This window comes from Larimichthys crocea, chromosome III (assembly GCF_000972845.2).
Source record: "Larimichthys crocea isolate SSNF chromosome III, L_crocea_2.0, whole genome shotgun sequence".
Classification (NCBI taxonomy): Eukaryota; Metazoa; Chordata; class Actinopteri; family Sciaenidae; genus Larimichthys; species Larimichthys crocea.
The window spans coordinates 47,202,698-47,229,497 of record NC_040013.1 but is presented as its reverse complement, the minus strand read 5'-3'; the positions used below and the strand labels follow the sequence as shown (position 1 = coordinate 47,229,497).

Genomic DNA, 26,800 nt, shown 5'->3' with positions numbered 1-26,800 from the left:
TAAATCAGCATTGCTCCCAAAGATTCCTCATTGGTTGGGCACTATTGGACATCTAGAGATCTTTTAAAGCAGTGGTCCCCAACCTTTCCAACTGGGACCGGTCAAAGCTGACAATTTAATGCGGGGGGGTGTGGGGGTATTCTTGAAAAGTTGTTTTTTTTTTTTTATTTAGGAATAATTTGAAAAACGTTTTTTAGACCCACCCCCCCCGCATTACAAAAATTGTTTTTCCAAAGCTTTGGGGGGGGACCCGGCGGTTCGCAGGTTAGGCCAAAAACGGTGGTTGTTGGGGACACGCTTTCCCTATTCTTTCTCGCCACCGTTCATTTTTGTCAAAAGAGGATGGTGGGCAGGGTTTGGTACATCTAGCCAGTAGGAAGACGGCTTTTAGATTAATTTTTTTGCAGAGGTTTCTCTATGGCCCATTGTGTCACCATTTTATAGCAGTGTGTTTAATGTGTGGAGACAGATGGAAACAGGCAGACTGGGCCTTGACACTTCCTTATATTGGCTTCTGAGGGAGCCAATTCTGGTGCTCGGCTAGGCGTTGCCTGGGAAGAAGTGCCACTGATGTATGAGACTTTTAAGGACAAGGGCATAACAACATTCCGGCATCTGCTGGAGCTGGCAGGAGCTCACTTGGACAATGCTGCAACTCTGGCGCAAAGGCTGGAGGTCCGATCTGTTCAGGTAATCGGTCTGGTGTTGGACAGTTTCAGGAAGGCACTGTCGAGTGAGGAGAGAGCGCTGCTGGCAAGATGGTTTGCTGGACAACTGACACCTGATGATTCTGATCCTTTTCCCAGGTTGTGTATTAGGCAGGGACGGACTGGCAATCTGGCATACCGTGCATTTGCCCGGTGGGCCGACGTGGTATTTGGTCCGACAAGTCCCGATATATATATTTAACGAGTAGATCACACACCCCGAACACACTCTTGGGCTTAGCGATGGGCAATGTGGGCCGCGCAGGAGCGGGACGGCGGCTGGTAAGGGTAGGGCGCACGGCGCATCCATGGCGCACGAGAATAAAGTTCGCCTGTCCCAGTCCGCCCATGGTCCCAGTCTAAGTCGAGCGGTCTTTTATTTCGAAATGACCGTATTAAATAAAACAGAAATAACTAATTAATTCTTGTGCGGCCCGGTACTGATTGATCCACGGACCGGTACCGGTCCGCGGCCCGGGGGTTGGGGACCACTGTTTTAAAGGACATAAATATGTGGTTCAGATGGGAATCCTGATGTCACTCTACTGTAACTTAAAATGCTTGCTTTTATATTCTAGGCATTCAAACATAAGGAGTGTTTTTCCACCATAATAAAGTAGAAGTTTCTTTAACCTGGCGCTGTGCAGATATATTGTCCAGGATCTCATGGAGACAGACCTGTACAAGCTCCTGAAGACTCAACACCTGAGCAATGATCATATCTGCTACTTCCTCTACCAGATCCTACGAGGGCTCAAGTACATCCATTCTGCCAACGTCCTGCACCGTGACCTGAAGCCTTCCAACCTCCTGCTCAACACCACCTGTGATCTCAAGGTAATGTGATAATCCATATTTAGTTTCATATTAAATGATGGTTAATTATTTTATCGCCAAAAATTAGCAGCCAATTTTAATGTGTGGAAAAGGCCTCTGCTGCCCAAAATTTCAGTGGTTTTTGGTTTATAAATTGTTTAGTAGCAAAAATTGGTTAACCTGCTAAATATGTAAACTAGCATTTTAATTCATGTTATTGGTCTTCATCGTGTTGGAGTCTGAACATTTTTTCCCAACCTGTTGATGGTTTTACATTGTCAATGAAATAACGTCCAGCTTCTTTTGATCTAGTATCCTCAAATGTTGCCTTTGTCTTTCATTGACCTGTTACTCATCTTTCTGCAGATCTGTGATTTTGGTTTGGCTCGTGTGGCTGATCCTGACCATGATCACACTGGTTTCCTGACAGAGTATGTAGCCACTCGTTGGTACCGAGCACCTGAGATCATGCTCAACTCTAAGGTGAGTGTCCTCACCTGATGAGTGAATGTGTGTGGGGTATCTTGTGACAAAGGGCCACGACACCTGTAAATATGAGTTAATTATTTTTGGGGAAACTTTTGCTATGCTATATACATCAAAGTTTCACTTGAAATCTTCAATTTAGCTTCATGAATCCTGCAGATAATCTAACATAGTATCTAACAGTTGAATCAGGAAGAATGAAGCACTACACTTACTCTGCTTTACCAGACTTAACTTTATACTTGACATTATACTGACTTTAGATATACTGTAGTCATGACCGTGTCTGTGCCCCTCACTCGCAGGGCTATACCAAGTCCATAGACATCTGGTCAGTGGGTTGCATCCTGGCTGAGATGTTGTCCAACAGACCAATTTTTCCCGGGAAGCACTACTTGGATCAGCTTAACCACATTTTGGGTAACAATTCTCTTTTATATCCAGCGTTTTTAGGATTGGTGTGGCACTGTAGTATTGTGGTTTGGTCAGTGAACTAAGCAGAATTGCTCCGTGTTTACATGTAAGAATCAGTTTTTTTTTTTTTTTTTTAAGTATAAGGTCAGTTTGACAGCTTTAGCAATAATGTCTTTCGCTATGAGAAACAATATGTGTAGAATTGACAGGAATTTCTTGGGAAGTAGGAAAATGTCCAATCCTGTATCATTTTACCTAATTTGCAAATTATAAAAGACTTAAGAGAATGCAAGTGATAGCAGGTTTGATAACCTCTTTTCACTGATGCTGTTCTCCGATAGCTTTGCACCATAGTGATGTGCATATAAATACAGGTTAATATATAGAAATATTTAAAGGTTTAATGATCTGACCAGTGATTTCAAGTAAATAAGGTTTCATTAACGCCAAGGACATGCTTTTAAAGGTTTAAAGAGTAGAGGTTACTGATCATAATTATATTCTAAATCACCAATATTAGTTGGGTGTTTGCTGTAGTGTAAACTGATATTTGTGAATTTGAATTTTTAAAGTTGTCAAATCTTTTCTGCAGACTAAAATAAACATTCTGTCAGTAGCAACAGCTTCCTGGTGCCAGCCCATAGATACTGTAGCAGTTGATATAAATGTATCAAGTTGTACTGTTTGTCTCTTGGTGCTAGACCACATGTTGCTTCTCCCATCTGTCATTTTGTTGTGTGTTCAGACTGTTGTCATTTTTTCTCAAGGAAACGTCCCTGTGTAACTGAAAAGTTTAATCAGGGTCTGTGTGAATTAGTAGACAGTGTGTTTCATTTGGAGCTGTGCACTTGCTGTGTGCATCAGATGCATAAAGTATTTTTCTTTTTTTAATGTTCTCAGGGATCCTGGGTTCTCCCTCTCAGGAGGATCTCAACTGCATCATCAACATCAAGGCCAGGAACTATCTTTTGTCGTTGCCTTTGCGCTGCAAAGTGCCGTGGAATCGCCTCTTCCCCAATGCTGATCCCAAAGGTCAGAGCCAGTGTCCTGTGTCCTCATCGACAAACATCACTCCCACTGCTTATGGAGTTTCTAGAATATTATGATTCTTTGGGAGGTTTTGCTGCAGAGAAGCGAAAGTTATCGCTGCCGAACAATTTACTGAGAATTTAGAAAGTTTAGACAGAATATTATTTTATTTGTCAGTAGTAGTAGCGTCTCACCGGCAGGTACAAACTAGAAACACTATTAGAGGAAACAAGTTTGTGAGATGACAGTTGTTTCAGTTTCAGTAGTCTAAAGGCGCCTTAAATCAAGTACAATAAATTCTAGTCATAGAGGTGAGATGTACTTGGACAGGAATAAGGTGCAGCTGGAACAACATAAATGAATCCCAAATAGTAGGTAGCTTGCTGGATTATGATCAGTTTTAATGTTTGCAGAAGAGAAAAGATCATTTCTTAACTATTTTCATCATGACTTTTAAACTTGCATTAGTCCAAAACTGCTCCAGATTTCTCTACGTTGATCTTCTCTTATGAAATGTGTAAAATGAAAAAAGGTTGTCTCAGTTTTCCTCCTGTAAATTATCCAAACACCTAGAGTGTCATTGTGCCCTCTAGTGGGCAGGCAAGCTTACTGTTGTTTCACAATCACCCAAATGAAAGCCCCCATTGCCCCGTTAAATGTTCTCACCCTTGTGCTGCAGCGCTGGACCTGTTGGACAAGATGTTGACCTTTAACCCTCACAAGAGGATTGAGGTGGAGGAGGCCCTGGCGCATCCCTACCTGGAGCAATATTACGACCCCACAGATGAGGTGAGACGGTCGCCTTGAACTGTTAGTTGTCAGCTTGTGCTCTATGGACCTGTTTGGAATACATTATCTTTTTCTTATCAAGATATCGTGTCCTTAGCTTTTTGGTATCGATCATGTTCCTCCACTTTTAACATTTTAAAATCGATAAATGATGACACTTTATTTAATTTCTCTGTCATATTCACAGCCTGTCGCTGAGGCCCCGTTCAAGTTTGACATGGAGCTGGATGACCTACCCAAAGAGACACTGAAGGAGCTCATCTTTGAAGAAACTGCACGTTTCCAGCCTGGCTTTAGGTCTTAACATCTCACACAGGTAAGTCCACATCATCACTGCAGTCCCATGTAGAACCTGAAAATGAACATAACCTCAGAGAGGGACAAGCTACAGATACAATATTAACATCAGCTGCACTGACGTCTTTAAAACGACCAACTTTTCATGGTTTAAAAGATCAGGGTGACCCTCCATGTTCCCGCCTCCGCTGCTTTCAAGTTGAGTGTCCATTATGAAAACTACTTTAAGCAACTTCAAAACTACTGATTCATTTCCACTAAATTTAACAACTCACCACTCAAGAGCCGAAGTAAAGATCTCACACTGCTTTACACTAGAGGTTCTTCATCAGGATAAAACTACTTTAAAAGCCTTTTATTAGAACGGGCACTTCAAATGAACCACCCAAGCATAACTCTGCTTTATAACTGCCAGTTTGCATCCAGAGAAAACTTTAAACAGTCACTCTAGTTACAGTTTGTAATCGTAGTTCAGAACGTGAACGTGTGAAACACATTCACACATCTTTATCAAGTAAGACCACAACTTTTTTTAAGGGAATATAATCTGATCTGGCAGTGGTTGGAAACAGGTTTGATGGCGCTTAAAACATCCCGTATACAGAGAATTAGCCAAATGTTATATTATTATAAATATTTAACATATATTATACACTGATTGTTGAAACCCGTTTGGAGGAACATTATACATATTTAAGAAAGGCCAAAATATGAAAGAGGAGAGAACGTGATCATTTCCCACACTAATGACACTCCTCAGATGTGGTGTCTTTTCCCCCCTGTTCTCACCACCAGCTGCTCCCTGACAGGCTTCTTGCTGTGATAATAACTATCAGTGCTACATTTTATAGCCTATCATTCGCTTTGTGTCAGTATATGTAATTACTGTGTTTCCTCTCTGTTTTATTTCAGTATACTCATGTTATGCATCAAAATGCTGCAGAGTGTGACATCTCCTAAATTAGAGCCGCAGAAGGCACATCACCGCTCTCTGCAGTGGCAGCAGTTTGTTCTTGCAGCTTTAAAATGTCCTTTCTCTTTGTTTCAATCCCTGTAACTTAACTTTATAAACCATTGACAGCTGATGTAATTTAAAGAGCTGACACAATATATTTCTCATTAGTGGATCAAAGAAAGAAGAAATTTTATCACATCAGTCTAATACTTGTAAATGCCTATTAAATTAATGTTTGTAACTGCAACTTTTAAGTGTTAATTGGTCGTTTTTAAAGTTTTAAATAAAAAAAGTTCTTCTTTGCTGTGGCGTTTCTGCACTGTGCTCTCTGTAGGTGTCACCCTCATTTTTGTTGAGCTGTGGTGGCTGTCGAGGCCCACGCCAAGTCCCAGTTCTTCTTTTTCTTATTTCAGATGATCCACAAATGTAAAACTCTTTAGCGAAGAGGATCTAATTCCAAGAAAGAGCAACTAGAAAGAAATGCACCGTTTACACTAAGCACCCATGTGCTCGGCAACACAGGGTTGACCTATATGCAGCCACTTTACCAATTTCAAACTGGATCAGAAAAGCAGCTGACTATTATGTATGCCTGTGCAATACATTATTAGTAAAGATAAAGGATAAAACAAACATGACAGCTCATCACATGGTCACTGTTTCTTCTCCCTCCAGATGATTCTGTGGACTGGCTTCTGCGTTTGCCACTGCTCCTCCCCGCCTCCACACTGTTGCTGTGATAGGGTTTTTTTTTGTTGTTGTTGTTGTTGTTGTGAGTGTTGATTTTCTTTTTCTTTTTTTTTCCTCTCCTGTTGTCCACATCACCTGGATTCCTTGGGTCTCACTCGTCAAGTCCACTTTGCTCAGGAATGGCGTCAGGAATCAATCAATCAATCTCATCCTTTCTCTTTCTCTCTTTCTCTCTCTCTCTTTCTCGCTCTCTCGCTCTGAGGTGAGGAGTCAGGGGAAGGGGGAGGTCATGTCACAGCTTACAGTTTGGGGGTGGTTTTGTGTTTCAAGCCAAGATAAACAATTTTTTTGTGTCTAAAAAGGCGTTTGGCTCTGGCTATTCCTATTCAAGACCTTTCATGTCCAGTTGAATAACAGTGATAGACTAGCTGTTGTGGTTTTTGGTGCAGCTGTTGTGGTTATAACTCTGCCTACATTGCACAAACAACGATAGATTACTTATAAGAATCATCCATCACAAATAAGGTCTTTTGAATTTTCTAACCTTTGTCGCACTGTTACAAGGGATACCTTGAACTTTATCTTTTTTCTCTTTCTCTTTATCTCTTTGGGGGAAAAAAAGAAGAAAAACCTGAATTCAATCAACTGATTTATGCAATGAAATCACATAATCAGCCAGAGACTTTGCAGGCCACAAGCCATCACTTGGTGTTGATGAGGATCTGTATTTTAACAAAGACCTTGTATTTTAATGCTTACACACACACACACACACACACACACACAAACAGCACAACTGGCCCAAATGCAAATATATACATAAATATAAGTATATAAATATATATATGTATAGTCCAAAGAGTCTTAAGATATTTTAATTGCAAGGGTGATGGTGATGATAGAAGGTGAATCAGATGAATTTCTAATCCTTTCATTACAAACAAAAAGTTTTCATTCCTCATCTTCTAAATGCACCAAATAACAGATGCATTGAAAGGTTTCATCAACTTCTGCCTTAGCCATGAGAAACTAAAGGAAACGTCTGTTTATTTCACACAAGTCTGTATGTACAGTACGATACTTTTCAGTGTCAGGACAAGAATTCAGTTACCGCACAGAACTCGTTTTCGTCTGGAGGATGTGTTGTCGTGCCTCCCTCTTTGTCCTGTTTCATGTTTTCCTTTCTCTTCTTCAGTCTCCGTTGATCTCTCTCTTTTGCCTTGTTAGAATAATACTGTGCCCTTTGCATGACTGTTATAAGCTCTGTATACAAAGACAACGATGTTAAGTGCCACACAAGCCGGGCAGACCCACCAGGTGAGCGCCCAGGCCTTTTCTGGTCCACCTTTTTGTGGTATATCGCACTTCCTAATCACATGGTGCTTTTCGTCCTGTTTCTTTATTTTGCTCCACCCTTCTTTCGTCTCTTTTTATTTGGTTTCCATCATTGCTAAAGTCTACAGATTTAAGTCTCTTCGTTTCCATCTGCATGCTAAAACGTCTTGTGGTTGCAAATAGGAGAATAACCATATATCTGTATTTATATCACAAAAAACCACCACGCATGTTTTTTCCTGAACCTGAGAAATGGGATCCAGGCGTGACACACAAAAGAAAAACATACTCAAATGTAAAAGATCATGTTTTACATTTCATCCTTTGAGAACTTTTTTCTTTTTTTTGCTTTAAATGCACATTTTCATGCTGAAAGAAACAGTTGGCAGTGTCAGCACCAGCAGACATCTGCAGTCGAACTTAAAAAAGTACCATACTTTCACGTCAGTAACTGCTGATTAAAGACTGTTGAATTTGAAGATTTTATGTCAAGTGAAAGGAATTTTGATTTTAAAGTTTATATATGTGGAAACTATGTATGTGGGAAAAACAAACAAGCCAGAAGCACCGAGGCTTCATCAACCAACTGTATCGTTTTATTATCACTGCGGCGCCTAATAGCTGTCAATTCAGTTTGTTTACAAGTGGGCCTCAAATCCAGTTTCATGGTACGCCTAGCCTTTTGCTAGGTTACAGTACTGCAACTTAAAAAAAATTAAAAAGTTCATTTGGTAATGTGTGAGTGACCTCATGAATAAAACAAAGTAGTATTATTTACGACACTAAAGCATCTCCATGTAAATTAAAGTCAAAATCTACCTGAATGGATTCTTCAAGAATATTTCTCTGCTGGCACTTAACGTTTAAAAAAAGATTAGAGAGTCTAAAGTAAGACCGTTTCAGAGCTATCGAGCTGCTTCGGCTGATTTTTTTTTGTTTTTTTTTGTTTCAATGATAAAAATGTATGTAGTCTGTAACAAAAGTATTGGATGAGCCGTAAAACTCATGATTTCTTTGTTATGGTCAGAAGATGAGTGAAACTAAACTCTTGTTCTATATTTGCATACATGTCAAAAAGAAAGCTTGACTTGTACAAACATTTTCTGAGGGCGGAGCTGCTCTGGTCGAATTAAATCACAGTGGACACAGAGCATAAGAACTGCAGTTTAACTTTGTCTTTTTCTTTTGTTCTGACTAAATAATGTTGGACTGAAACTGAGCGGAAAAGTCGGGCCTAAGAGTGACGCTAATGCTCTGTTGAAATGCACTCAAGCCATAATCAGTCTGTTGCACCTCTGACCACACCCAACAGTAATGTCATGGCGTACTGACACATCCTGTAGTACACGTCTACATCACTGCAGCCAGATTAGAAGTTAAACCACTGGAGGTCAGCAAAAAACAAGATTTTCAGACTTTAAAATGCTCTTTTAGACTTCAGATTACTCTGTAATTATATAAGGAAGATAGCTAGCCTACTGACATGAGATGAAAAATGTGTTCATGATTTATTGAGAAAAATACGAAGTTCTTGATATTCTTCAGATGTTTTCTTTAAAGAACTATGTAATTTGGTACTAACTGTAGGTAATTATAGAAAATGTTCAATATAGGGACAGCAAAATATTATTTCTGTCATATAATGTTTATTATTTTTATAATTAAATATTTAGTCTGGACCAACAGACCAAAACCAAGAGATATTACGTTAACAATGAAGAAATGATGAAGAAAAACTGCAAATCCTCATATTTTTGTAGAAGCTGTAACAGTCAAATGTTTAGTATGTGGCCTTGATAAATTAGTGAATAAAATGACTTCAGTTGATCGTTAATTGATTAATCATTTGACACACACTAATCATTGCATCCCTTGTGTTAAATGCATTCACTTCCAACTAATCAATTCCAATTAACTGCTAAGATAGCATAACTGAGAGTCTTAAAACTAGTACAGAACAGGTCAGATGAACATAATGTCAAATTTGTCTCCATCCAAGCATGAAATACAGCATCAGTGAAAAAGAGTTTCCAATAATAAATGAATGATGAAGTATAAGCGTCCTTTTAAATTTCACACATTAAACTAAAATAATTGTCTCTACTTTCAGTAGAATTGGTGCAAAGTTATACAGCTCTTTACAGGAAACTTTCAAGTGGATATCAGGAGAGAACTGACCTGCAAAGATCAAACAAATTTACGTTTGAGAAATTAAATTTTTGATCCGAGTTCTCACTGCTGCTCACACCCAAAGAACTGTTTTTGTTGGTTTTGTTGACAGAGATTTAACTCATCTGATGACGTTTGGGGGGGGAAAAAAATAAAATAAAAAAAGTTTATGACCAAAACTTCAATACAGAAATGACAGTTTTTGCGTTCATAAATTTCACCTGAGCAGACGTTGAACGTGAGGTAAAGACTCTGTCCCAGTACTCCTCACACTCGCTGTGTACACCCGTCTGTCAGGCGTTTTATCAAATGCACTTGCTTCTACAGTAGTTGGGATGGGACTTGTAATCCGAGGTGCCTGCCGGGACTTGACTTAACTGTAGATAGTCTTTTGGGGAGGGAGGGGCGGGGGGCGATATTAAGGGCACTGGAAACCTTACTGGGATTAGTTGTATGAAAAAGCTTCTGCTGAGTTCTTTGTGCAACCTGTCTGTTTGTGCCTTTTTCTTGATATACAAGATTTGATGTGCAGCTTTCGTTTAGTCAGGAATCCGTTGTAATCGCAGTATATGCTCTTAAAAATGAACACAATCAAGTCTGGGGGTGGGAGGGATCACGGGTGGGTACCTTATCCTTTCAGTTATGTAAATTTTAAAGACTTGTTGCCACAGCCGTGTGATTTGTGACTGTATTGAAAAGATGAAAAGCAAACATTTATATTTTTTGCGTTACCCTTTATCCTTGAGCCTAATTTTTTTCCCTTCTTTTTTGATGTTTTTGTGCAGATATTTTTATTGTATAATGAATGTTATGTTTCTATCAGACACTAATCTTGTTTGAGTTGTCTCCAGTGGAACTACTTCACTCTGTATGTTTCGATCAGTATAAACCTTTAATTGTGTAGTTAACATTTCTGAAAGATTAAAAAAAAAAAAAAAAAAAAAAAAAAAAAAAAAAAAAGAGAGATCCTTGGTTATATTCTAAAGGTTCCTGTTCGACCTGCCATAGAAATTGTTTGAATTGATTGGTCAGTATTATTTTGCTGTCGTGTGAAGGATTTGACTTGAACGAAGCATTTCTTTGCTATTATTAAAGACTGACTGCCACTTTGAAAAAATCTGTTTTTTAATGTTTTTTTTTTCTTTTTGCAACTCTGCCATGACATTTAAATAGACGTTCATTAAAAACACTGTACCTTCATTAACATCTCTGTAAAGTCTTTTTGTAAGCCACAGTTCAGAGATCATTTATTTCATTAGAGACCAGTAGCGATAACTTATCATCTGTCATTACATACAGAACTGCAAAATATTTAAAAGATTTATTGGAGCAACACCATATATAGTATATTCTTTAAAGAAAAGTGTATTAATCTTGAAACATGAAATTTGGCTAACATTGTTTTCCACGTTTCATTTAAGGCATCGTTTGACATCTTGAGAAATAGACTTATTTCCTTTATTGCCAAGAACTGCATGAGATGGTTGATCCCGCTTTCATGCCCTACACCAAATATGAAGCAACAGTCAACAGCCGCTTAGCTTAGCTTAGCATAGCATAAAGACCCAAAGCACGGGGAAATGGCTACCGTGGCTCTGTCCAAAGTATAAAAACAACACATGGTTTTACAGGAGGGTATGTGCTGGACCATTTCTCAGCCAGGAGCAGTGACTTCTTCGGGTTGACAAGACTTCAGGAAGCTGCTTCCTGTCATTATGCTAAGCTAAGTGGCTTCTGGCTGAAACTTCATATTTACCAAAGACATACGAGTGTGGTATCAATCTTCTCGACCATTTGACGACAAAGTGAATATCCCAAAATGTCAAAATATTCTTTAAAAGATCAGAAAATAACTTCCAAAGTCCTTTTTATAGGGGGAAAAGGTTTTTATTAAGCTGTTTGTAGATTTATTTTTTATAGATATCATCCTTTTCCATGAGCATGTGATTTAATTTAAGCAAAATTATGCCCTAATTTCAAAATAACCCATGCAAGACTCAAAAAGCCAATTAGTGACAATTAGGAAAAAAAAGTTATTGTATGTGTCAGAGAGGTTCAAAGGTGGACTGAATACTCAGACTAACAGTAAAAATGCTGATACTACTTGCAAATTTCAGTATTTGCATCGAAATTATTAAATTACCAAAGGTAGTAGTACTCTTGATGCATTCTCAATTTCAAAATTATATATATGACTGAATTATTATTGATGCATAAATCACTTTATGCATCAATAAAAAGTATCACTTTTGATGTTAAAGTTGCTAATGGTGGTTCTAATTTTAATTACTTAATATACTTTATCTGCTTGCAGTTTGAGTCACTTTCTACTGTGCAGAGGTTTGTAATGTTTCCTTCTGTGACGACGTCTCACTATCCTCAAAGGATGCACTTCAAAGAAATTTAAAGTAAAATAAATAAATAAAAATAAATACTACGTGATAATTTTATGTTTTAAAAATGAAGTTTAAATGTCGTCACTAATGCTCATGGATACACGCCATAATGTCCAACCAACAAAGTGATACGGATTGTATCATTTCACGCGCTCATACTGGATTGTAGACGCTTTGTGCCACAGTGTCCTTTAGGGGGCGCTGTCGTATTGGCTAATAACATCTGCTGCAGTCTCCTTTGTCCAGCAGTCTGATGAGTCTAATTCATAAAGTTATGTCATTCACTTTTGTAACCTACAAGCCACCACAAAATCAAAAATCTATTCAACATCCTTTAGGAAGTTTAAACAAATATGAACTTGATCCTGTATGAATAATGGACGTTACTACTGCTGCTGTGATCATAAACCTGTCCATACATCAATTAATTAAATCAACGAGCATAAAAATAAATTGAATGTCTCACAAATCCAGCAAAATAAATCTGAATGAATACAATGCTGGATAAAAAGGATGTAATTAAAATAATTAAAAAAAAAAACAGACATATTATTAACTAAGACATTCATAATATAACTACAGTACGCAGGGTTGTTTACTTGCTCCTCTTGACCACGTGCTTGCAATGCGGCCACGCATGCGCACCATGCTATGTTAGCTTTTGGCACGCGTCTGTGTCGGTGGCGCGCGCAGCCAAAAACAACCCTCAGCCACGCGAGCGCGCTGTCCAGAGTCTGGCAACGTGTTGATTGGCTGTGGCGCTGTAACCCCGCCCTCATCCTCGGCCGATTGGCCAGTCGGGAATTGTTCTTCTCACTGATTGGACGCTATTTGTGGAACCGGCTGTGTAGCTAGGCTACTGATGCCTTCACGTTCCCCTGTAAAGATCAAATTTAGGAGGTTAAAAGATGAAGACATGTGCTTTCAGGTTTAGTAGCAGCTAAACGGTATCCTGACAATATGTATCCAGCAGATTTTAACGGCTTTAAAAGCTAACAAGTGAAACTGAAAAATATAAAAATATTAAGAAGTGCTGATTATTTACTTCATAAATAATATTGGCAGCTGTTGACATGTTTTCTTTTTTTTTACCTTCCAACAAAACAAATAATAAATCCACATCCAGTTTAAACCCCAAATACACGTAAAGAACTAAAGAAGGTGATAGTTTTAAACACCGAGAGACTGAAAATGCACTGTGCATGCTACTTTAGCTGCTCAGGTCTTTGTTTTTTTATTGCATGAGGAATGTTTGGTGACTGTAACAGCAACTCCATTCCTCCACCGAGGAAGACGACCGATGCGGCCGAAAGCTTCAGAAACAAGTAAGGTTTGTCTTGTGTCTATATTTCATTTGATGTTTTCATTTGATTTTAATGTTGTAAACATATTTTGAATAGTTTTTCCCACTACAGATCGTCCCACCAGTGTGTTCTCGTGATTTGTGTGGCTGTTGGACATCTACAGATAACGTTGTTCTCGTGCGCTCAATTCTTAACTCTCTCATTTCCTGCGGCACTTAAAGGCAGCACCGGTAGATGAAAATAAAACATCGCTTTTTCTCTTTTCACTTTTTCTTCAAATTGTGCACTTCAAACCAGCACCCGCGCAGTCTATCCCACCGAGAACATAGAGACTTTGAAACAGATCGGAGGGTCTTGTGCGACAGATCCGGGGTCGTGAATGTTTGCGTGCATTATTCAGAGCGCGCTGCGCATCACACAGCTAATTAGGATTTCAGTATAAATAAGGCCGCAGTCGGGACAGCTCGGCCTGTCCTGTCGCTGATGTCGGAGAGCTACTAACGGTATAGAGGTTAAAACCCGTTTAAAGAGCTGCAAGCTGCCAACATGCACACACTCTGAGCCGCCTCACGGACGGGACTCTCCTCTGACCGGAACCACGGAGATATCCTGCACGTTTCACGCATTTGCTCCATGAACGCAGTGAAGATTCACCGTGGAGGTCTGATGCTTTTGGAGACTTTTTAAATGGCACTCGGCCCGACCTAGACAAACTACCGCTACCTCTATGGGACGGTGGTGGTTTCTTGATTTTTGATTTTATACATATATATATATTTTTATACTAATAAGCCTTTCCAGACTCCAGAGCTCCAGCAAAGACACAGATCTCTCTTCAACGCGTTGTTTTGGTTTCCGATGGGGGGAAGGCGAAGTGTTTTTGGGGTGAGTGGAGAGCCAGTGACCTGCTGGAGGACACGCATGTGTTTGTCAGAAGAAGAAGAAGAAAATCTCCTGCAGTGTGTGTCTGTGTTGAGAGTTTGTAGCTGTTGTTTTATGTGTGTGTCCTGTTGCACCAAGGGATTTATAGTTTTCTATATTCATATCGTGATTATCGTTTTGATCATAGGATTTGGCTTTTTTGTGTGTGTGTGTGTTTGGGATGGATGCAGAGAGATTTAAATATGCAATGCACGAAACAGTAACAATCTACAAATATATATACACAATATTGTGTAATATTTCCGTAGAAACTTGGTGCGGCATTTCCTGTTCCTCTGTGTGGCACTTGTGTAGTATTTATATAATTACAGACCTCTAATAACCCGCTCAGATTAATTAAAATGTTACAATGTCTCCTTTTTTGTGACATTCAAGAGCAAAAACACCGCGAAGTGCAACACCTTTCAGCTGATGATTTGTGCTCTCCCCGTTATGATCATCATCATCATCATCATGTGCGCTTGTTTGGCTGCAGATCTCGGTCAGTTTTGTTTTTTTTTGGGGGGGGGGGGGGGGGCTTATGATGCCACGTGAACAGGGAACAAAAACACAGTGACAGGATGGATTTCATAACGCTCACGCGCACACAGCCTGCACCTCTGATGTGAAGCTGCAGTGAGAAATGTTGTTTACATGAAGCGTACTGAGGCTTTCACGGTGTTGCTGCAGGACGCGGCTCACGCTGTTTTATGATCTAACATGAAAAACTGTCCATGAATTGTTGTTGTTGACCCGCGTCCTCGACGTCAGGTACCAGATTCATGTTTAATTTGACATATTTAATGTCATCATTCATGGTTTTCTATTTAAGATCTGTTCAATGTCAGGATGATGCAGTACTGACACATAAACAGTGCAGCAGCGAGGTGGTGGTGGTGGTGGTGATCAAGCTGCTGTTTTTGTTTTTTTTTAAAAATCATAAAATATGGCAGCTTTGTCTCACATGTCAAAGCCTGGAGAAATACTCCAGGAATCTATTGATCTGTTTCTAAAATTAACTAATGGGGGCAGGTTTGTTTCGGCGCAAAACCTCAGAGAGCTGTGTGTGGCTGTCTTTGAGGAAAAATCATCTTAGAATATTCTGTGTGTTTTATTCTGGGTGACATCTCCTGCTTTCTGGTGTTTTTGCCCTCATATGTTGCCCGGATCATATCAGAGTGTGTGTGTGTGTGTGTGTGTGTGTGTGTGTGTGTGTGTGTGTGTGTGTGTGTGTGTGTGGCATCATTTAAAAAACATGTCAGGATCCTTTAAGGGATTTTAACCCACAACGCCACTCTTAATCAGCCCACATTCTGATGATTAATTTATCATGCGACTAAAACATGTGTAGGAAACAAAGAGAAACCAAACGTGACTGTGCCTTACATTAACCCAGAGAGATACAGGGAGAAAAAACAAGCCATCTTATTTTCCATATCAGGGAAAGAAGAGGAGTCAGATTAATACTCTCATCTTGTATTTATTTACACATCCGGGTATCTGCGCGCTCCCTCCTCCCCTCAGTGGCGCGTTCATGCCGCATGGGAAATAATTTCTTCAGCAATAACAAAACAATAACTACCCGAGCTTTATTTTTTCTGATGTGGTTTCTAAATAATAAATGATTCCTAACTTTGCCCTTCTTCACATTTAAAATATCTTCAAAAGTGTCACAGTGAACAACCTGGTGTGAAATACATATAGGGAAAAACAAATGTTTCTTTGTGTTTCGAAAGCAAAGAAAAGCAGCATGGATAAGGTGTTTTTAACCTGAACAATAGATGCATAGTGGAGAGTAGAAACAAGAATTCAAAAACTTAAAAATTACTATATAAACCATGGATAAATAGGAACTACAAAGTGTATTGAGACAAAATAATAGAGATAATGACAACTACAAAGTGTATTGAGACAAAATAATAGAGATAATGACATGGAAAAATGTATGTGACATACTATAATAAATTAACTACAAATAAAAATATTAATATATAATTTTAAATAGATAGAAATAACATTTTATTTCCACCTGAATACAACGCGCTACCTGGTTTCCATCTTTCCCACGGGAACCTGAAGGCACGCGCTACCTGGTTTCCATCTTTCCCACGGGAACCTGAAGGCATCGCAGCCACCTATAAGCCAGTCTGTCTGTCAATCCCTGCTCCATCTCCCTCCCACGTGGTGACGTTTCCGTACCAAAGTAACCAGGCCAGTCCATTACGCACACAAAAGACACAACAAAAGCCCGTGTTTGGAAAAATGAGATCCGTCAGCACCCAAAGGACACAACAATAAGTTCCCATCTGGCAGCATCACCCATGGACCAGAGCCTGGGACGACGACAATCATTTATTTAACTCCAAAAAAAAAAAAGAAAAAAAAACATCTCTCAACAAAACATCTCTCTCTTTCTCCAGCAAGCAGTTTTCCACCAAGCTGTCTTTTGCTCAGATCTGATCCAGGTGGTGAGTACAGCAGCAGGGCAATGTTTACCTAAGGAGAGAGAGAGGAAAGGAAAAGAACTAAAAAGCTATAAACACGGTTGTGGTGTCGTGCTAGATTCACAGACTGCATCAGGATCGGGGAAAAACAAACAACAAAATCCAGCCAGCGCAGCGACACTGTTGCACTTGAGCTGGCGTCGTGCTCTTTGTTGGGGGAATAAACACATTTAGCAGAGGAGGTGGAGGAAAAAGGAGGAAGGGAGGCTGTAATGGCAAGATTAACTTATTGAGATTATAAAGAATCATGTCAAAAGGCGTGTTGTGTCGTGAATGTGTTGCTTTTTTTATTGTTGTTTTTTTTTTTGGGTTAGATTCAGTGGAGTCTTTTGTCTGGACACTTCTTCCTGTTAGTGGTTACCAGAGACTTACAGTGTGCTGTCTCTTTGTTTTCACTTTGCTCAGTCTGACTATCAGCTGTTCCTGCTGGCTTACCTGTCGACTTAACTCGCAGATCTCCTTTGTTATGTAGTTGTCCCTTTTGTTTATCCTTCAAAACAACCACCTTTGGCTGATGAAGAAGGCTCAAACAGAAGAGGATACCAATCCCACCGCCATGAAATGATTTTATGGGATCCATGGCATCATTTTAAAGTATTTTAATCTGTTTTGCTTGTTATAGTTGTAGAAAAGAAACATAAAATGTTAAAGTGGCAGCATTAAAAAGTGAACACAAATGAAACCATGTGCTGCCAAGTCAGCAAACAGGCTTCACAGGGGACCAAAACAAACAAACAAACACATTCAGAGACGTTTACTTGTCCTTATTTGGCATTTCTGAAGAAAGAAGCTAGGCGCGTGCGTCATGTCATGATGTGTGTGTGTGTGTGTCTGTGTGTGTGCGTGTGTGTGTGTGTGTGTATTGGAGAGGGGAGGGAGGAGGAGGGGGGTATACATGCAAAAAAACAACATGCTATTGTGTGTGTGAGAGTGAGAGAGACCTTCCTCTATAGGAATGCACTGCACAAAACTGATTTAATCAATGATATCGACGATGCTGAAGTGTGACACACTTATAAAGCTCTTTTTGACTCTGTGTGTGTTTACCTTTCCCCGTGCACGTGCCATCCAGGTTAAACTGGGCTAATTCAGAAAGGGGATTTTGTCCTTTTCATGCAGGGGATTATGCCTCAGCCTCCTTTGCAGATTATACAGTATGGATGTAAATATGGATCGTCTGGAGACAGTGGGTTGGGCTGCCAGTCTTCACCTCTGTACCTTCTCAGACCTGTAAAGTGTGTGTGTTTTATTTGTGTGTGTGTGTGTGTGTGTGTTTGCAGAGCAGCCATGCTTCACGTCACGGCTGCTTCCTGTTGAGTTGCGGAAGCCTCTTTGTTTTCTCGTCTGGCTGCTGGCTTCTGTCTCGGCGCTGCTCTTCCTGTTGCAGCACATTGAGCTCAACTGGAAACTTCTGGAGCTGCTGAAGCTCGTTTTCATTGTGTTTTCACTCTCAGGGATGCAGCAGGGTTATTGGTGCAACCTTTGTTGTGCTGTGTTGTTGGTTAAAGTGATTGTTGAGCATGTGGGCTTAGACAATATATTTTTAAGACAAAGACAGTTTTGTAAAAGGACAACAGGTAGTTTTGTCCCTAAATGTATCACTTACATAATCAACCAAAACATGAAAATCAAACTGTGACACTTTGTCAGTGTCTGTCAAATATATCTATAAATGTTATACATGACAGATACTTTTTGTGAAAGAGTATCATGTCACAAAATATAACTCGTAGAAAGCATTGTTTTGTTCCGAATCATACAGCAGCATAAATACAGTATAAACAATAACCTATTACATATCTATTCACTCTCTCATTACTGTCATCAGTGTCCGATTGCCTGAGGAAAATCCATTTTATATATACATTAAATAATAAAGTGAAAGCCACTGAAGTTAAGCTGCTGAACAGCACCACCTATAGGCAGTCTGATTTGAATCAACAACAAAAGACAGGTCTAAACATGTTGTGTATTAGTCCCGCCTCCCTGCCATTTGACTGACAGCTGATCCATGAGAACAGTATGGCCATTCACTCGCATTCGGTGGTGGGGAAAGTACCACATCATCATAAAAGTAGATAAAGCAATGTAAGCAAACTAGTTCTTCTTTAGCGGTGACTTGTTATTAAAGATTTACACCCACTAACTGCCTAACTGAAGCAACTGACAAAGCTTACGTTAGCTGGGATATATTCGCATTTGGTTGAAGGGATAAAGAAGAAAGACATATTGTCAACATATGTGATGTGAAACTTCAGTTCTTTGATAAAGATATAAATCTTGAATTACACTTCACAAAAATAACACAACATGCCTCAAATTATGAAACATGGTGATAATGTTTGGCCTAGATAACGTCAGTTGGGTTAAATTTCCCTGTATGAAGCACATAATTCTCCAGGTATGCACACAAAGTAATATCACCATTCACAAAAAATCTTTTTCCCCTCTAAAATGTCATTTCTGAAAGTTTTGCTGTCCTGTGATGCTACAGTGATTTTCTGTTTACTTAGTCAATTGCTCTTGATTGGAAAACACTGCAGATGTTTCTCCTACCTAAGACAGTAGATCGCTATATTGAAACTAACTAGTCGTTAATTTAGGAAGAACTTTATGTGAATTTAATAGTGGATTTACAAATAGCTGGTGCATTGCAAACGGCCAAAGGGGGAAAAAAGTTAAAAGTAACATTGCTCCATGTCATCCCCTCTTTCCCCTTTCCATTTTGTCTTCAGTTGTCACTTTCCAATAAAGTACATAAGTAATATTAACAAAATGCACTGTAATATATCAAAGGTCATCATGCAGCAGCGGACAGTGCTAAACTTTTATCAGTCAAACTTTGTTCATATAGCACCTTTAATTCAAAACACTTTACAGATGACTGACAAACTGGAGACAAATGTAAATGTAGCTTATTAATTCATCTAATGCACATAGGAAAACAAATGAAATAGATAAAAGACAAGATGATACACAATATATTAGAGGGAGTAAAACAATGTAAAACCTGTGTATGATATCATTGTATTGAAGTACGATATTTGAGTACATCTTAATCAAGCACAACTTACCGTAGTTACTTTCATCACTATCTGCTAATTATGGTGCTGATGGTCTGTCAATGGATCACACCACACCAGATCAAATCCACTTTATTTCCACAGTTTCTTTTGAGCAAGATTGTGATACAAAGTGCTTCACACAGAAATGGAAAAAAAAAGAATCAATAGTAACAGTAATAAACCACAGGGGGAAAAAATAGTAAGAGGTCTAATCTATGAACGAACCTCTGTAACCTCAAACCTCAGAGTCCATTTAAAGACACCAAACGGCCATCACCTCTGAACACAGAAGGCAGTTCACAGGAACAACACTTGTTGTGTAAAATATTTCCTTTGACAGCTGAGCCTTTTAGTTTCCACTCGCTGTAAACCACAGGCACAAACACACAAACCGAACGATTAATAATGATAATTCAGTAGACAAGATAAATGAACGGGTCATAAAAGGCAGTGGGCAACATTGAGACCAAGGCAGCAGTGCATAACGGAGAGAAGGCATTTAGATTTCTTTCCTTTGAGACATTTTGAGGAAACATTAGCTTTTGAGACTGCAGGTTTAAAAAAAGACCCCTTTGAAAAATATTAAATATGCATATTTCTGGTGTTGGTGTGAGCATGACTATCATATTTGGTCAGCTAGAATCCAAGTTCATGCCAAACAAAAGTCTAGACAGTATAACAGTAGGAGGTGGAGCAGGTTCTTGTGAATATTTGGCATTGTTGTACACCTGCAGAGATGTTTTTTTTTTATCAATCTGACTCCCTTTTTTAAAAGGTCACACATTTATTATGTCTCAGCTGCATTGTCTCATCGACTGTTCTGTAAGAAATGAAATGATCCGAGATATTGTGAAGAAACCCAGAGGTTAACTGAACTTTTTTTGTAAAGGAAAACCGTTGTCAAACTCACTATTGAAAAACCAGTTACAGTTTACAGACTGATTTTCCTGGTTCAACTTACTGCAGTTGATTGCACACAGTTTTCAGGATTTCAGATGCTCTCACTTTCAGTTGTACCTCCAAACAATGTGATTTGCATAATCCGGCTCACCTGTTGGCTTGTTTACAACCCGTCTGACTGTCTAAACAATCCTGTTTCTTACCCCATCTGACTTTGTTGTAGCAATGTAGCTGTATTTGCAGATTGTAGGGTGTGCAATCTCTTAATCGCTAGAAATGATACTCAAGACTCATGTTAATGTTAAAATAAACCAGATAATTCTGGTTTAACATCAACCTGCCAACAGTCTACAGATGAAATTTAGCCATTTGGCTAAAGGTGGTGTTGAAGGAGCTTAGTCCATTACTGAAGCTACTGAGGCATTTGACGCAGAGTAACCTGGTTGACACGCCTCTCGCTTTTGTTCGTTTGTTTGTGTTGAATGAGAGTCTAGACGATCTTCTTTAATTGAATCATTGTGACTGTTTTTTTTTTCCAACTCCAATGTAACAAATCACTTTAGCGCCATAGTGGTCAAAAACCATTTGCCCTTCCGGGTCAAAACACCTGACAGTAACAGTGACGTTGCTTCCTATATACCTGAGCCCCTAGGTGACAGCACAGCGACACCACGCACACACAGCGTGAACTACACTCTGAAAACAGACATATTTGGCTCCTATAGGTGGTATATGTCAATTAATAGCCTAATTTTATCAAAACTGATCAATATGCAGAGTTTCCTATATTTCTTCTTTATTTTATATATCTAAAGAAATAATTGTGAATAAACATTATAGTAGAACTTTGAAAATGTTACTTTCTGATATATATAATACATAATTAAAAACAGAGATACTGGACATTAATATAAACTGTCAACACAAACTCCTTTTGCAGTCTGTTAGACAAATTCAAAGATACACATATTGTCCTTTGAGGGATTTTGTGAATAATTGCATGAGTTTGCTGAGAGGCAAACAAACAAACAAACCTCTCTCACTCTGCATCTGTCTGTCCAGTGGGACAGAACAAACAATGAATAACCATGAATGATAAACTAGTTTGTGACTAAGTGAAACATGTCATGCCGTTTCACATTAACAACAAGGGTGTGTCTGTCACAGTATTTAGTTACATCGCTGTGCAGCCATGTTGGTAGTCAACAACATGCGATTGTAATCACATAATAGATTGTTGTAATCAAATGATTGCTTGAGCAAATAAAGCTGTGCTTTCTATTGGAAATGCAATCAAGATCATGAGCTCTAAAAATAGGAAGTATGGAACATGTTGCTCACCACAATCTCTTCTTCTTCCTTTTGCCACTGCAGGTTTGATTTTCTCCTGTGGTGTCTGTGTGGAGCGTGCCACACACCCACTCCACAACAACGACGGCTTTTGCTTGCATCTTCCAGTGTTTCTTCTGTCAGCAAGTCCAGCAGAGCTGCAACTCTTCCAGTGCCAGCCCTGACACCAACGAGGAGCCCTGCCCCACTGACATGGTGAAGATGACCAAGTCTAAGACCTTCCAGGCTTACCTGCCATCCTGCCACCGCACCTACAGCTGCATCCACTGCCGGGCACACCTGGCCAACCACGACGAGCTCATCTCAAAGGTACAAACAGCTCCACATGTCTTCACTACTCATCCAGTCCTTTACTTAAGCCACCCTGCAGATTTTCACATGACACTCATTTTTGATAACTTGATAATTGACACTTGAACAGCAGGCTTGTTAACTAACTGCAAACTCAGTTGTAACTGGGACTAGCACAGTTCAAACTAACTAGTGTATTAGCAGTTATCTCACCAACTACAGTGCAGTAGTTTGCACACTAGTCCTGTGAGCCACTAATCCGTCTACCAACTAATTCGCAGGAATGCATAAAACTTCAATTAGCTAATTTCTGGAGTGACCCAGGCTTTACAAAGCCTTATTTTAGCTCTGGTTTGGTCTCCACCATCTCCATCTTTAGCTCCTAAATGCTCAACTAAGTTCAACAGCTAGTTGCTAGCTTTGTGTTTTTGTCATCGGTGATGGGTAGAGAGTGTACAAGCGAGCCACCTGGTGCTGCAGAAAACAAGTTTAATGAGACTGCTGAGACTAAGCCTTCCGGTTAATGCACCGTAAAACCAAAACAGTAAGCTAAAAGGGGCTAAAAAGCTAAAGAGCCCAAAATTGGCTGATTTATTTATTTTTTTTGTTTGTTTGTTTCAGCAACTACATTACATATGAACGTTTAATTTCTGTATTAACAGAAAAAGTCTTGATCAGTGCACCTTTTTAAATGGAGTGGTATTAGCAATATTTTAAGTTTTATGGGCTTTTGTCCTTTTTTATTCATTCTTTTATTATTCAAATCACTATCAACATAAATTTACAGACTGGATATTAAAGTGTCTATCTTCGTCTCCTGAGCCATGATGATACATTTTGACAGTGTCCTTGTAATATTTGGTAATGAATGAATCTGCGCTCAGCTAAACTGTGAATTCTTACTCAGCTGGGACTTGGTAGTGATTGAGTGTTGTCCTCTGGTATTACTTGTGGCAAATGGCACTTGAGTTTGACAGCAATGTCATTTTATTTGATGCCACCTGCCTTATTGGATTTCCAAAGCTCGTGTACCTGTCTGCTCTTGCATCTGTACTTTATTTCAGGCAACAAATTCTCAGAAGCTTAAATGACAGCCACTGCTTGTATTATCACTGAACTTGTTTCTGTGATGCACAAAAGAGCTGGTCAGTCTTTTAAATTGTCACTGTCATGGCTATTTTTGTTTCTGTTGCTGTGTTTGAGTAAACAAGACAAAACTGAAAGTTCTGCTGTGGCTCACTGAGACCTCAGAGACTTACTTTCAAAATCTGAAATGGACTGCATGGAGCTTTTTTTTGCATTCTCACTACTGCTAAATATTGAGGTCAAAGCTGTCATCAGGGCTACAACCAAAGATTTCTTCATTATTTATTCATCTAAAGGTTTTTTTTTATAGCTGATCATTTCTTTTAGTCTAAAAATGTCAGAAAACAAGGACAAATGACTTTTCCTGGTTCACAAACAATGTGTTGTCTTTATCTTGAACTTTGTAACCTTATAACCTTTGAGTAACTGTTTATATCCTCCAAACACGTCATCATCATTTGCACAAATAATCCACTCGTGCCGAGCATGAACAGTTTAACCAATTTGATTTCATAGAAAAAAGACATGCCGCTTGTTTAACGCAGAATTTCTGTTCTGAGAAACTTACCTCTGTGAGACTGTAACCAGAAGTAAATCCAAATGATTATTATAAATGTCAGGCAGTGCTGATCTGAATTTTCTCCTCAAGCTAATATTCCAGGAAAATGTCTTAAAGACGTATTAGAAAACATTTTCTGGCAAAGTTAAAATACTGTTGTGAATGAACACCTTGACATTCAGCTCTGAGTTAAAAAGTCTTTTCAAACTTACCTTTTCTCGATATCAATAAGGGCTGCAGTCACAATAGCATTTATGAGTCACAAAAGTTCAGTTGTTTTGAATGAATGTCCTTACTACTAGCAGACTTTTTCAATATGAACTTGTAACGTAAATCCATGTGAAGCTTTAGAGCTGAGTACATTAATTCCCATGAAAGTTGCTCACTCAGGGCTTAAGCCAAAAAAACCTCTGCAGGCTTCCTCACGTTTATTTATTTTAGGCCCACGGAGCATGCTCAGTAAAGTCCTTCTCCAGCTGTGCATGTGTATCCGATACTGACTTCCTGTTGCCTCCCTACACACATGAATGAGAAAATAAAATTAAATAACAATGCTTTTCTACGCTCTTCACATTCTCCATTGGAGCAAACAGGTCAAATTCAGACTCCTGAAATTTACAATACAGCTTGTGGCTACAATGACAAAATCACCTCAAGCACAAGCGCCATTCTGGCGGCATGCTGGGCACACTTTCAGGTCCTATATGAAGGAAGCTGTTGTTTTAGCCAATAATGTTTCAAACAGTGTTTCTCATAGGTGCCTTTGATGAAACTTTTGAGTTTTGGATGCAGCCCCTCTGGAGCCCCTATCAGACCATTTTCCCCAAATGAAATTGTCCTGTCAGGTCTGGTCATTTTTCTGCCGTGAGAGAGTGACTAATCTGAACTTGAGTGATGAGTCGGAGCCATCACATCCTCTGGTGTCTTGCTATGAAGCATAACAGTCTCAATTTGTTACAGGATGCCTGGGTATTCAAGTCCACATTGTCCAAATAGTTGCTGAGATTTGGATTCACAAAACATGCAATGCTGCTTTAATGCTTTAATAATAATCGACAGCTGGTGAGCGTAGAGTGAGTAAACTTCATAAAGTATCAGATGAACTAAAGTTGCAGCAACTGAAGAAATGACCTTTATGTGTTTTATAATAAGACGGTGACGGTGTGCTCCCTGTGCATTGCGCTCTCACCACGCACTAAGCTGATTATTCAAATGGCAAAGATGATCAATCTGCGTACTTGCCATCTCCATGTCAAAATCCATTTACCTCCTGCGGCTTGGAGACTTGGAAGCTCACAGCTTGTTACTGCAAGCAGAAAGATGCGCTCGGTAAACAGCTCTACCACCAGACTGTGTTGTTCCTTTCAGCAGGATCAGGCGCCTCAAGATGGTAATTTTGGAGTTGTGAAGTCTGCAGAACAAGAACTTCACAGGGTTTTAATTGTTAAAGACCGTGTGTAAATCACACTGATGTGCCTTTGGTTCAGGAGAGGGTCTGTCCTCATTTATCTGCACCTCACTTAACCTGTCTAGAGCTATGTCAGAGACGTGGATTTATTGTCACACAGATAAAAGACTGTGACAAGGCAGAATGAGGTGTTTTGGGATTAAGATTTCAGATGCATTCAGGAAATGAAGCTATTTGAACTTGACGCAGAGAAGAAAATTAGAAAATGAATAAGAAGTTTAGAAATTATGCAAGTTATGCAAATATCCTTTAGTTGAAAAAAAACAAAACAAAACTTGGCATTGTATTAAAATCAATGACAAATAAACACACAAACAGATGTGAGATACAGAAGAAACAGGACATTAAATTCTTGGAATGTCAGACAACAGGCTGTTATTTTTCTCTTTTGTTTCACTGTCCTCTGCGAGATATATCCTCTGGTTTGAAATCAGGTAGTTCATTGGTTTGAAACTTTACACCACAAGAAAACACAGTTCATTACTGAAAAAAACGTACTTACTAAAATAGTTTTTCGTGAATCGACTGCCATATGATTCACAAACAATTTCTGCTCTACAATCAAGTAGAATGACATTATAACTTTAAAGTTTTCAGATTTCTGGTTCCCACATTAATATCCTTGATAATGTTATTTCACTGTTCTTATCATATCAATGCCTACTAGTTTAGTGGAGCAGGAACATATTTTCAGTACCCAATCTTGGTTTGAAAAACACATTTTTTTAATGTATTTTTTAATCTCTAAATGTAATAGAGATGCTGAAGTGATGAAGGGAGGCTGAGACTGAGACACCATTTCCACTTTCTTGCGATTCCTCATGACCTGGAATAAATAGAAATACATGTCTTGGGGAATAGAGGAGAGGCTTTTACTAATTGTTATCTGTGATGCATTGGAGTCCATCCATCGTCTACAGTTAATCCTGTTCCAAAGCAACAACTACAGGTCAGCTGTTAAAGTGTCGGCTTGTAAATGAGTTTCTTCTGGAGTCAGCTGGGATATATTTGGAAATGCTCACAGTATTGATGACCTGTGTGAGACAGATGTACTCTTAAGATGCTCTGTTTGAAGTGCAGAAGAGATGCTGGTGGTTTTGCACAGAAATGTCATCAAAAATATGATGGTGTACGTTTCACTTTAGGGTCATTTGACTGCTGCTCAGTTTACCTACTCAGATGTAACTCGACTTTATTTTACAGTGAATAGATTTCAATTATTTAGCACATTTTGCTTCACAGGCATAAAAAAATCACAACTTTTACAAC

At 39.1% G+C, this 26,800-nt stretch overlaps 2 protein-coding genes across 7 annotated transcripts in view; both read left to right on the top strand.

The window, feature by feature from the left end:
• Window positions 1–10,887, top strand: part of mapk1 (mitogen-activated protein kinase 1) — a 29,749-nt gene extending 18,862 nt beyond the window's left edge. Inside the window, exons 3-9 of one of the 3 annotated variants that reach the window (XM_010747977.3) lie at window positions 1,355–1,544; window positions 1,890–2,006; window positions 2,315–2,429; window positions 3,324–3,455; window positions 4,132–4,241; window positions 4,429–4,557; window positions 6,347–10,887. In XM_010747977.3, the coding sequence (XP_010746279.1) occupies window positions 1,355–1,544; window positions 1,890–2,006; window positions 2,315–2,429; window positions 3,324–3,455; window positions 4,132–4,241; window positions 4,429–4,545 (781 nt within the window). In that variant the 3' untranslated portion in view covers window positions 4,546–4,557; window positions 6,347–10,887. Of the gene's footprint in view, window positions 1–1,354; window positions 1,545–1,889; window positions 2,007–2,314; window positions 2,430–3,323; window positions 3,456–4,131; window positions 4,242–4,428; window positions 4,558–5,450; window positions 5,798–6,168 lie in introns of those variants that run through there. The other 2 variants (XM_010747976.3, XM_010747975.3) reach the window with 2 other exon arrangements.
• Window positions 10,888–13,291: 2,404 nt separating this feature from the next.
• The window catches only part of ypel1 (yippee-like 1), a 29,163-nt gene continuing 15,654 nt past the window's right edge, over window positions 13,292–26,800 (top strand). Inside the window, exons 1-2 of one of the 4 annotated variants that reach the window (XM_019263534.2) lie at window positions 13,292–13,408; window positions 22,152–22,436. In XM_019263534.2, coding sequence (XP_019119079.1) covers window positions 22,320–22,436 — 117 coding nt within the window. In that variant the 5' untranslated portion in view covers window positions 13,292–13,408; window positions 22,152–22,319. Of the gene's footprint in view, window positions 13,409–13,605; window positions 14,273–16,424; window positions 16,777–22,151; window positions 22,437–26,800 lie in introns of those variants that run through there. The other 3 variants (XM_019263533.2, XM_010747978.3, XM_010747979.3) reach the window with 3 other exon arrangements.